The sequence below is a fragment of the Falco punctatus genome (assembly GCF_963210335.1).
Source record: "Falco punctatus genome assembly, chromosome: 7".
NCBI lineage: Eukaryota > Metazoa > Chordata > Aves > Falconiformes > Falconidae > Falco > Falco punctatus.
This window is the reverse complement of record NC_137587.1, coordinates 58,704,287-58,717,117: the sequence shown is the minus strand read 5'-3', so window position 1 is coordinate 58,717,117 and position 12,831 is coordinate 58,704,287. Positions and strand designations below refer to the sequence as shown.

The 12,831-nt window shown below is 40.3% G+C and overlaps 1 protein-coding gene across 2 annotated transcripts; it reads right to left on the bottom strand.

The window, feature by feature from the left end:
• Nucleotides 1-1,402: 1,402 nt before the first annotated feature.
• On the bottom strand, nt 1,403-11,703 carry LOC308066861 (CDC42 small effector protein 2-B-like). Of its 2 annotated transcripts, XM_080394729.1 has the most exons (5): nt 11,566-11,703; nt 11,053-11,154; nt 6,790-10,517; nt 3,301-5,114; nt 1,403-3,240 (listed from the first exon to the last, which is right to left on the bottom strand). In XM_080394729.1, the coding sequence occupies exons 1-3, from the start codon at nt 11,617-11,619 to the stop codon at nt 10,443-10,445; spliced, it is 231 nt and encodes a 76-aa protein (XP_080250855.1). In that variant the 5' UTR covers nt 11,620-11,703; the 3' UTR covers nt 1,403-3,240; nt 3,301-5,114; nt 6,790-10,442. The 2 variants fall into 2 exon arrangements, with proteins under 2 accessions (XP_080250855.1, XP_080250854.1); XM_080394728.1 differs by having other exon boundaries at nt 3,301-10,517.
• Nucleotides 11,704-12,831: the final 1,128 nt, after the last annotated feature.

Below are 12,831 nucleotides of genomic sequence, written 5' to 3'. Positions count from 1 at the left end.
CACGGCTCCCGAGACAAAGCTACGGCAGCGCCCGCCCCGCCGGGGCAGCGGGCAGAGCAGGGGCAGCGGGACCCGCCCCGGCACAAAGGGCCGCGGGAGCCGCGCGGGGGGCGCCTAGGCCGCAGCGCCCGAGGGCGCCGTGCAGGCTGCGGCAGCCTCAGGAGGGTGGCGAGGGCCCGCAGCGCCGGCGCGGAGGGGAGACCGCACAGCCCCGCCGTGCAGAGCCCAGGGCTGCGCGGGGCCCTTGGGCCCGTTACCGCCCCCCGACCCTGCGCCAGGGCGCGACCGGGCGGGAGGGGGGCCGCGAGGGGGCCAGCGGCAGCCCGGCGCTGCCAGCCGGACTCCCGGCAGGTAACACGCGTGTCTGGGCCGCAGCGATCGTTGGGCACCGTCAGCGCCGCCGAGGCCGGCGGTGCTCGCACGCGTGGTTTGTCCCCTGCGTGAATTTCAGGACAGAGCCATGCAGAACATCCACGGGGGAACGTCCATGCTGCGTTATGGCAAGTTTTCGGCCAGCTGTTCTGTTGCTGTAAGAATCAGAGTAACATTTACATACCTATAAGCAAGCAGTGCTTGGATCAGTACGGGTGTTTTGATGGTAACAGGCAAGTTTGGGTTCCACGCCCCCCCCCCCCCCCCCGACCATCTGCAGTTCAGCTCTGTATCAGCAACAGGCTTGTGCATCCTGTAGGTCCACCAGGCTGCCAAAGCACATCTAACAATTTCATGTGCTTAAACAATAAAAGATAGCAGCACACCGTGACACAGCTAATAATTCATATTCTGTGCAGAACTGGTATTTAAAAAACAGCTAGTACTTGTCCATCTGTGTGCTTCTATAATGCTGCTGTTGTCAGAGTGACCATGCAGCTTTATGCCAGCTACCATCTCTTCTGCATCTAACAAGATCTGGATGAGAGATTAATATAGATTACCTCAATAAATCTATCAATTCTGTGATCTGTAAAGAGCTAAGGGCATGTACATGACTTATTTTGGGCACAGAAAGTGTGTTTAATTTGAATTGCTAGTGTGTAGCTCCTCATAGGATCAGGTTCCACATCAGATTGTCCTGCCCTACCCTCTCCTTGCATTCCCTAGGAAAGCACAAGTTTATTCTGTCCGCAGCTGGGGGAAAAAAAATAAAATGGACCAAGGCAAAATACTAGGGAGTACAATTTCCTTTAAACAGAAGGAAACCACTTTCCCAAACAAGCGTATGTTTGGTTTGATCTCCCCTGCTTTGCTGCATGTTTAAGAGATGCTTCCACAGTATCTTTACAGCAAACACACTCGCTGCAGTCCAGCAGGACTGTGCAGGTTAGAAATGCCTGCACTGAAGAGCCCCAGCGTTAGCTGCGAACATGGGCAGTTCACATTCAGGACACCAATAAAAACGGTTTAGGTAATCTTTGTCAGCAAAAGCAGTTCCCAATTTTTACCATTGGCTTTAATGTGTAACCTAAACTAAACCCAGATGATCTAGTCTCAAATTTCAGCACTATGACAAAAACTACATTTTATTCATATGTTATTTCCAGTCCCAGGCAGAAGAAGTTTATAAAGGCCTCCAGAGTCTGAGGAATGACTTCAAAGCCTAAAGGATCCTCTGTGAGCGTTTTTCAAGCTACCTCAACAGCATCAATGAGTAAAAACCAACCCTGGGAGAGAGACACAGTTATGCTTGTTGGAAAGAAGCCATGGGAGCGAGAAGAGAAACTTCAAGATATAGAGTTGTCCGCAGAGCTTGTGGCCTCATAGATAAAGGGAGGTGCTAAATTGCTGTGTCTGCAATACAAAAAGGTGCTAGAGTGGCAAATTGCTGAGCACAGTTACAGGCTGATATGTCAGCCCGCTGTAAAGGTATAAAAGGCTTGCTTGATTTTAATAAGTGTCTTCAAGGTGTCTTCGAGTTTTTGATCCGCTCTTGGAGTCTGTACATCAATATGCCACAATCCTCTTTTTTTTCTTTCCAGTTTTAGACCTGACATTCCTATTTGGCATGAACAATATAGCTTCTACCTATAATCAGTGTAAGATACTAATAATCTACACCGAGAATCGCATCTTTTCTATACCACCAGAATTATTTCCATCAGATAAAAGAAAAGCAACACCACTCAGAAAAATCACTTTCCCCAGCCAAAACAACAACGTGAAATGAAATCTGTAACTCCATTCAGGCATTCCTAAAGCATTAAGGAACACAGATGCTTAATTGTAGGCTTTGAGCGCAATAGTTAGAAAGTGGAAACTGAAGCTAAATAACCATTAGCACAGAAAATAAACTGCTTGAATAATACTATGTATATATTTAAATCCTTTTCAAAGGGATAATGAAATTATCCTTTCCTTCCCTCTACCTGTTTTCTACCACATATGCACACTTCTAAACACAAGGACAGACATCCAAGAGACATCTAAACCACCTTCCATTGCAAGGCCATCCCCCCAACTCTCCCATTGCATTAAGTGGTCCTTTATGGTTTTTCTTATGTTAACGGCCTCTCAGCTTTTGAGTGAACTTATCCCAACCGATCAGCCTTTTTCTGTTCCTTTCCCTATACCTCCTCATACAATTGAATTTGCTCTTCCATTAGCTTAACTTGGAGTTACTATCCAATTCTGCTGATTTTGCATAAAATTACCGTAAGCAGAAAACAGTTGTCTTGTTAGGTAGGCAGATCTGGAAGGGTGGCTATCAGCGTTAAGTATTTAAAAGAAAATATATTGCATGATTTTTAAAGGACTAAGATTGTAAAACAGACTAGATTCCACTACTAAACAGTTATGTCATGAAAAAAAAAAAAAAAAAAAAAAAAAAAATCAGTAAAGAGGGTATTTTGGGTTCATTAATCATCACACAAGCTTCAAAGTGATGAAGGAATTTTTAATATGTTGTATTCGAATAACTAAGAACACTGACCCAAATACTGAATGTAAACATATTTCTAAGCAATTTAGTGGGCGGTAGAGTAACAGGGTAGAATAAAGCAGGTGACAAGGAAAACAAAGTGGCTTAACCAAAGAAAATTTGAGCCTGTCCTATAAACTGTCTCTTTCAGTGATTTGTATTTCCACAGCCTTTTGGCTGGAGCCTGGAACAAGACAGCAAGGTAACACTGTGAAACCGCATGATTGAAGTGACACGGGAAACATCGTTACTGAAACCTGCCGTCTCTGTGACACACACACAGCAAAGATGAGGACATGTGCAACAGCCTGATGGGACAGACAGACCTCCATCTCCTGGCAAGAAAACAATTGAAAACATGGAACAGCCTGATGGGACAGACAGACCTCCATCTCCTGGCAAGAAAACAATTGAAAACATGGAAAGACTGGTATTTAAGAATCATTTATTAATACAGACACACATCTAGCAAGTTTTCCTCACATACTAGCAGCCTTACCTGAACACCAGTAAATATCACTTTATGCAAGCAATACCCTACTTCACTGGATATTATGCAGTGGAGAGAATAACAAGAATAACCAATTCAAGTGCATTGTCAAAGGTGATGTTTAAAAGTAGTTGAAAAAAAACTAGTAAAAGCCTTTCTCATATGCCATTATGCAACACGGTTACATTAGCATGTATTAAGGACTATAAACCTTACTTTGGAATTATATTTTCAAGCTTGTATCACAACCTCAAGGTACTGCGTCAGGTTTTAATGTTTCCTGGTGGCAGAGTTAACAAGGGTAAACGTGGGTAGCTGCATTTAAAAGCATTATTACTTTCACCATTAATATGCAGCTTCAGCTCATGTTGAGACTGGACTTTCAGACTTACATATACGAGATCAATTTTTTAAAAAATTTATTTCTGTCTATAGTAAGTGCCATTGTTTTGCCTGATCTACAAATCCTGAGTTTTGGACAGCTCACTGTGACGAAATGAATTGCTGGTTATCAGTATAGTGTTCATTCACCTTTAGACTCAGCTCAGGTAAGTTATGCAAAATATATGTCTTAAGCACCAGCAACATCAGATGCATGTAAATACACTATTACATAAAAACAAACAAACCAAAATAACCCCACCACCACAATCCTGTGACCAAACACTTTTTCTCTTTGACCTGTACAAGTGGATGCCTAACTAATTTCAGTTTCTTCATCAACGTCAGCTATAAAAGCATACTAAATTCTCTCTCAGTAGTTTAAATTCAGATTTTAAATCTTTTTTAAAAAAAAAACAAACACCACACAACCAAACACAAAACTTCCAGTAAGCTGGAGCAATCATACTAATTTCAGTTTAAAAACTGGATTATTTCCTTCCACTTAGGAGGAAGTTCTAAATATATATTAAAACATATATATTAAACCAGTAAAAGACATAATTTGACTTCTTTTTCCACCCCTGAACTAGGGTGGGCCCTTAATAATAACCACCTCAATTTTGTTCAGTTTGGATTTACAAGCAAATATCAGAAGAAAGTTAACACTTGTTACAAAGATAATATTCTTCCCATTTACATTACTTTACTTAGTGAACCTTATTAATTTTTTTTTGTTAAAACAGTTTCAATTCAGAGGTTTTTTTACTGTAGCGGTCTCAAAAGCCACCTCAAAGTTGTTCTTGTCCATCTGTTAACTGCTCTCTTCTAAATGGGATTAAGCTAGGTTAAGAGAACTTCCTCCCATTTGAATTATGGTTGTGGGTAACATTTTAGGATTTGGGACATGCTAATGGGATGCACAGAAGCAGGATGTATGGAACAAGCAACATCCACGAGGAGTTCAGTAGCTGTACTGCAGCGCCCGATAAGCCACTTAGGGGTGGGTTCAGGTGCTACAGAGGTCACAGCATACCACGGCATGGGTGCTCTTGTGCACCCCGCTCTCCTTGCAGGGGCACAGTTTTTTATGTTACCATGAGTTTGCTCACCTGTAAGTTTCCAGGGGAAGACTGCAGTCCTAGTTCAGCATCAGGCACCTCAAGCTGGGAGTGGTTTTGGCACAAGAATAAACACAAGTAAGATCCCCGCCTACTTAAAGTGCTTTCATAGTTTCCTTTCACGTTTCCTTTCTCTACATAGCATTGGGAGAAAAGGTCTTAATGGAAATGTGGTGTAGCCATGGTGGTGACCTCCTGGCATCTCAGCCTGCAGAGAGTCCAGAGTAACATCCCTCAAACATCCTCAGCCCCAAGGCAGTCTTCATGACCCTTCAGTTCCACCCAACCCATCCATACTCTCCCAGCTCCTGGAAGCTGAGCATCAGGCAGTTCTAGTTAACTTCCCTGACATTTCAGCAGCATGGTGGACCAAAGCCAATTACCCTTTTACTACTGTTTTATATTAACTCTAAGTTTTGTTTGTTTTGTGTTCCATGGTGGTAGCATTGGGTGCAGCAGGCCTCCATATTTACAACATCTGCAACCCCACATTCATCAGAAGTAAAAAAAAAAAAAGCCATCTTGTCTTCCAAACACATACATGGCATCAGTCTGCCACTGCTGAAATCCAAGCTAGCTTTCTGGGTGGCTCCATGCTTTCTGTAAACAGCTTTGTAAGCCACCACGGGAAGAGGATGCTACCATTCGTAAAGTCCCAACTCAGTCATGCATTTAAGTGCCCCATTTCCTCCATATGCCAATGATGTACGTATAACGAGTATTTCCCAACAAGGCTGCCCTGTGCATTGCAGATAACAAACGTTAACACACACATGTTCTGCTCCCTGCTCATTCCTCATAAACATACACCGCATTGCCTCTCCATAGCTTCTAAGCCTGCCTCACCCGCACAGCTCATTTTTCTGTAGTTCCAATCAACCTGTTGTTCTGTAGTTCCCAATTTGCCTGACCACCTTCCCTGGCGTACCAAGAATTAAGCAACAACAAGGAGACTTCACGCTTTCTCATAGCAAAGTACAAAACTAACTCAGAGCTGCACGTGGTGCTAAGTTTAAGTAACTCCACAGCTTAAGGCTTTGCTGAGGAAACAGCTGTCCAACGGGCCGGTTCCTGGAGAGCACCTGTTCTGCACACAACTAGGAAACCTTTTACATAGACACTGTTTTACATACACATGAATAGCAGCAGGAAAACTACCAATGTCAGTAACTTGGGCCTTGTGTGCTAGACAAATGACTGCGTGTGAAGAAAGGGCAGCTTCTCTGCAGAAGCCCAAGCACCAACCAACCACTTAGAGCATCTCCCTAGGCACACTGGGACTTCAGCTGTAGAGGAAAGCATTTAAAAACTTGAATTTCAAGCATTAACCGCTGCTTTGGGTCTAAACTCGGTTGATCCAGCCTCTGTATTAAGACAGAAAGGTAAATAGTAAGAGTGATACTACAACAGCAAGAAGTTAAAAATGCAGGTCTCCACTTTTTAAAAATAAATAAATAAGCAGCCTTGTTTTTAGGGAAACATTCCATTATGGTCAGCTTTTTTTTTTTTTTTTTTTGCCCTGAAGCCTATGTGTAATCTAATGAATGAGAATTTATTTCAGGATTCCACACCTTTGACATTAACCCTTAGTATGTGATTCACCTGTCTCACAGATTTTAGTATTCAAGGTCTACCTCCAGGAGCCATAAACTAGAAGCATGACCTAGTAAACCAGAGTACTGTGATTACTCATGAAGAGTTCGTTCTGAGAAAAGAAGATACAAACGCTAGGAAGATCTAGCTTCCACCTCATACTCCCCAACCGCCTAACTTTACCTGAATGATTTCATAGTACAGTATCATTACAACAAATACCTGAGATTCTTGACTAATCAAGTTTGCAGAACACGAAGTACCTGGAAGCCATACAGGAACCCACTCACCAGAGGGCACCTTTCTGACACCGCTGTAACGCGGCACTGTTTGCTTCCTGTGGTCCCTCTCATCTGTCTCCACAGGGATTATGAAAGGCAGCCAATATTATTCTTATCTTCAGCTGTTGGATTTTTATGGCGGTGTCAGAGTGCTGATAGCAAAGTAAATCCAAACACAATCAAGAGCAGCCATGTAATCATCTTTCACTCTCAGATTCTGGTTCTTTTCCCCCCAGCGTTAACATATTTAGTAACATACAACACATTTCACAAACGTACCTCCGTGGAATTCAGCATTGTCAAATTGTGCTTATTCTTGCTGGCACAGTAAGATTACAGGCATTTATTAATCTCGTATTTTTTGTCTATACAGACTGGAAGCTACAGAAGCACTCGATAGTCCAAAACAGCAAGACCATAAAAAGGAACAGCGCTGCCTGCCTGGGCTGCAAGTTACCGTATTACAGGCTAACCTGGAACACGGCACGACACCAGGTAATTGTTACAAAGTCACTCTACAGGAGGTGAAAAGATGTATTAGGTTGTGAAAAAGCCAAATACCTTTTCTATATACTGACTGAAGGTTTATGCAGCATTATGGGATAGTCAGCCCTTGATGTCCCTGCTAGGCTTTTCTAAGACATACAGTATTTAAAATAAGTTAACACACACACTTTTTTTTTTTTTTAAAGGAAGCAAACAAATACAGTGCTGAGAATCTGCCAGACTACACATAAAAGATTTGATCCTACTCCACTTGCAAGTTGGTTTACTTCCAAATACAAAAAACCCCCATAAAATGCCATCAAGTCAGAGCACTAATGTTTCATTGCCACATTGTCTTGATATAAGGTCTTCACAGCCTACAATGCAATTAAGAAGTTTGTTCCTTTGGTCTTATTTACTGTATTTTATTCCAGTCAAGCTCAAAACCCACCAAACCTCCCACAATGAATAGCTTTCATAGAGCAGATGGAAAAGACTTGATGTAAAATTGTGCTCTCTAGTGGAGAAACTTGATTTTGTGCAATAAAAGCTCAAGCCATGGCGATCCATCTGCTTAACCAACCAACAGGTTTACAGTGCAGAGAAAAATATCAAGATTTTCCACAATACGAGAAGAGTGCAAGTGCCTAGTTCAACGTATTTATTATAACCAGGATAGGTTTATACTGAGTTACATGATGGATTACAGCTATATAAGGTTTCTAAATATACAACAAAATAATGTCAGTCTTAAAACATGTTTCTATGTTTATTTAGATTTTTAAAGTAATGGCACTCTTAATGAAATAGCAAAACATTTCCTTTTAATGATGTGACACTTTAATATGGTCCTATATAATACTATATAGTTTGATGAAAATAGGTTAATTTTACACCAGATAGTGCTACTTTGTTTACCTAATGAAAGCTAGAATTTTTCTATAAGTAAGGGTTTAATAACATAATTCTCTGTCGATTTATTTTTTGAGAGAAGAGCTGACATGATTACCAACTTCTTTATTTCTAGTTATGCATACACCACTAAGCTTAAACATACTGAATGGGTCTTCAGGAAACACTAAAACACTAACTCCTGCTCAATTTGTTTTCTTATAGCATTAACAAAATACAACCCATTCTCTTTGCAGCAGCTGCCCTACCTCTATTTTTTTCTAGGCAGGTATGGACCAATGAACACATTAACTCAATCTAATAGCAGATGAGTTAGAATCTATTCTTTAAAACAATTTGGCCACTTCATGCTCCCGCAATGGTGTACAGGATTTAGCTTCTTTAAACTCGGTATCTTAACTGGGCTGTTGGAATAGATCTGAAGTTAGAAGCCAGACATACAAAAGACTTAAAAAGCTAAATGTACACCCAACTCATGCTAATTTTAAAATATATTAAAATTTGGCATACATTCTAATTCAAGAGTAAGGATCTAGCAAGACATGGATATTAGATTTCTCTTATGTGGTTGCAGAATATTATGATCAGCTGTTGACTGTTGCAAAAAGTAATACTCTCTCTTTCCCCTTGGCCCTTAAAGATGAAATGGGGTGGGGGGGGGGGGGGGGGGGTGATGAATGCATAAGAAAGGTAGCTCTGTGTTTCATGTCTGTCTTTCAAGTTCCCTAGTATATTCAGAAAAGACAGCCTAACAATTCAGCAAAGCCAGCATTCTAGATTTAATAAGTATCACAAGCCACAAACAGCATCATACAAGCTGAAAGATTTGCCAGTAGATATTTTTTTTTTTTGCTGGAATAAAGCTCACAACTGATCGTACACCCAGAGCACAGAAAGAGTTCCACTGACTTCCAGCATAACTGGTGCTGACATGGCAGCAATTTAAGCTGCTTGTATTTAGTGAACCCCATGACAGCAAGCAGAGTTCCTAAATTTCTGCACCGGCAGTCATTCAGAATTTTGTCTGGGGAACAGTTGCCAGGATTGGGTAAAAGAAAAACCTAGCTCTACTTCAGCAGTTTTGTCATACCACTTAATAGAAAGATGTATAAGAAGTAATAAATTGTAGTCTGGGTATGACTAAACATTTATGGCTATTTATTTAAATATTTCTCAAGTGCTGGAGCTCTGCAAGACACTGTTTCTATTTAATATTCCTCCACAAGTTTTCATGATATTCTTTAAATTTCTGTCCTTCACGTGGCTGTATCACTTAAACCATATTTTTTATTTTTCGTCTAAAAAAGAAGTCTTGAAATTAAGGAGCCAGAAAGACAGGAGAGAGATCCCTCGAAGTCCTGTGTAGTTACTGTTACAGACAGGCAGAGAGAGCAATCTTAAATACTTTTAGTTTAATTAAAATTCATTAGCAGTCATGCAAAATTAACACACAGTTGTGAGCATACTGTAGCACCACTTGAAGTTAACTGATACATGTTATTAGCACTGTTGTTGCGATACCTGTCAGTCACACTAGTGCATGGACAGAAGGGAGGCAGCCCAGTAACTGAGAGAAACCGCAGTCTTTCTAAGCCTCATCCAAGAGCGGGTACGTTTGCAAACCGTCTATTTTTAAGCTACAAAAGCATTATCACAGCAAGGCAGATGTTTCACTGGGTTTTGCAAACTCTGCTAACTACATTATGTTTGTTCACCGTCAAAAATTATAAACCTACTGAGCTGTACTTCTGTTTGTTGGTTTTTTGGTTGTTTTTTTTTTTTTTAGATTAGGCTGTAAAGGGTCTAAAACACCAAGTCCAGAATCTTACTACAAGCTACAGGATCCTACTTAACAATTCAGTTTAGCCTATGGAAAAAGTGCAAACATGTTATCTTCCAAGTAAATCAATCTCTGCATTTCTTGATGGGAGAAAAAGACAGAAACCAAACCCCCAAACAATTCATACTGACTTCCCATCCTATCCTGCAAGATGACTTTGTGAGGTTTTTGGGACACAGCTAGGAAGTCATCCACAATAACAAACTACAGTTGCTACTACAGTGCTATCATGACAGACCATTTTAAGGTTAACTTAAAATAACTCCTTTGGAAGCTATTGTGCAAAGAACACCAAAGCCTGCACTCACCTGTTTATAATTCAGGTACTCTCCCTACTCCATGATAAAGAGGTTTTAGAGAATACAAAAGCACAGTCCAAGGGGTCCTCATAAGACAGAGCAAATTTCAGCCTTCTCTCACTTTGCTATATCTCAACAGTTGCAGGAGTGCTGTTCGTGTAGCCACCTTTAGACTTCATGTGGTCCTGAATTGATACAGCCTAGAAAAAAAAGTTCATTAGAACTTGCATTTTATGAAGTCTGGTTGCCAGAGCAATTATTAAAACCATCAATTTGAAGAGGCAGGTGAGACATAAGTTTACAGTGCTGGGTCCCAAAGGTAGTAGGGAGAAATAACAACTAAACCCAGGATTGTTAAATACTATTTTAAGTCAGTGCATTCAGATAGGTCCTGCTATCCAAAATCCATTTATTCCTACATCCCTCACCCTGGCACAGCTTTGACTTCAAGATGATGTGTTATCTGGACCTAGTATCAAGTGCATCCACAAAATCCTTAGCCAAAAGGTTCTCATCATACAAAAGGTACTGGGGAAATAAGCACTTCTTGCTGAATATATGTTCCACAGTATCCTGTGTTCACAAACTAAAGGTCAGTTCTGTTCTGATGCTGTTCTATTGACTTTTAAAAAGTCAGATTTTTCTCTCTCTTACAATTAGCTAGCATTTTATTAGCTACCTGCTTTACAGGCTAATGAGCCGAGAGTTCTGCTTATCCAAGAGGTGCACACTTACGGATGAGTAGTCACTATTCATGTCTCCCGCCCCAACATGCGCAGTGTGTACAAAGTTCATTGGTTCTCCTATCATATTCCGGTCCAGTCTCCGACGTCTCTTCTGTAAGAAAAAAGATACCTATTCAAAAAACACGAGCAGCTTTCAGGCAGAAACAAGCATCTCAAATAAAAAAACAAAACAAAACCAAAAAACAGGTGGTGCCTCATAGCAACTGTTTCAGATTGTTTGCAATAAGAGAGGGTCAAAGTCACTTTTATTACTGCTAACTGAACTGTTGCAAAAACTTTCTTTAATGTTGGAAAGCCAAAGCCTGAGAACTGCAAACAGTCATATGGCCAAAGTTTCTGGCAAAACACACATAGTTCAAACACAGTTTAACAGATCTGGGTTTAGGTTTGGCATTACTTAGCACAAACTAATCAAAACAACATGACAATGAAAGCATTTTCCAAATAACTGAAAGACAAAATTTCAAGTCTGATAAAGGATGGCAGTTGTGCATCTACCTACCGGCTGGGGCTGTTCACCATTGCACCAATTAAAACAAACCAGGAATTCAGTCATTATGTTCTTCAGTAGGTAATAAGGTCTTGCTAAGCGTAATTATTTCTCAGGGAGTTAAAGCAGCACAAGGACCAAGATGCAGTTCCTAAAGTAAGCTTAGAAAAAAATCACTCGTGCAGATTCACTGGTAAAGATCACAGAAAGCATCTGATGAGTATACCTGAAAAGAAATTATTTAAATTTATAATAAAGAGTACCAAAGTCTTGTAACATTTATTGAGCAATAGATGCTTCAGAAGACTAAAACAAGACTGCAAAATTCTTAAACATACCTGGACAGAAGAGCAGCATCAATTTCAAATCAGTGTTCATGTCAGAAATCAGGGTTGAGAACCCCACACATCGACTGCCCAGACAGACATATAAATTCTGGTTTCTTTACAAAAGCATAGCAAGAGCAACGCTAGAATGAAATCACATCTTGTTTAACACTCTGCTATCTGCTCATAAGCAGAGCTAGTCAATACTTACAAACTATTTAGTATCTTGAAAGAAAAGAGCTTTGAAGTACAACAGATTGAATGCTTAACATTCACAAATGACTGCAAAAGAAAGTTACTTTATTACACCTGATATAGCTGCTTTTCTTAGATGTACAAAAGCACAAAGTAAAAAGTATTCTACAACTGCAAAAAGCCCTTAAAAGAGAAGAAAAAAAAAAGAAAGAAAAAAAAAAAAAGAAAAAGAAAAAGAAAGAGCTTTGTATACCAAGCAACAGAAACCATTCATGAAAGCTTAGAGCTTCCCAGAATGCAGAAAACTATTAACACAGCACTCCTGAACTGGAGACATAACCAGGCAACTCACCGACTGTAAGTGCCCTGAAGCTATGATAAAAAACAAGCTTTTAGAGGTTGCTGTTTGGGGATTTTTAATATCTTCCTTCAAATCAAACCCAGCCTAGAGAGGGCCCCTTCATATAAACTTTTTCATACCTTAGATCATTAAAACAATACTATAACATGTTAATTTTATAAAAGTTGGTGTGTTTTTTTTAAACTTACAGCTTAACAGAAGTTACAGCTTCATCAATTCAATCTTCCTGAAACTCCACCAAAGGCTTCACAACCAAACAGCACAAGCTTCCCCCTTCACAGGCATTTCTTATGTAGTCCCACAATTATGTAATTAGCACATCTATTCCTTTCACCTTTGTGGTTTTCTTACACTTCATCACTTCTCACACTTCAAGCAGATTTTTTCAAATTTCTG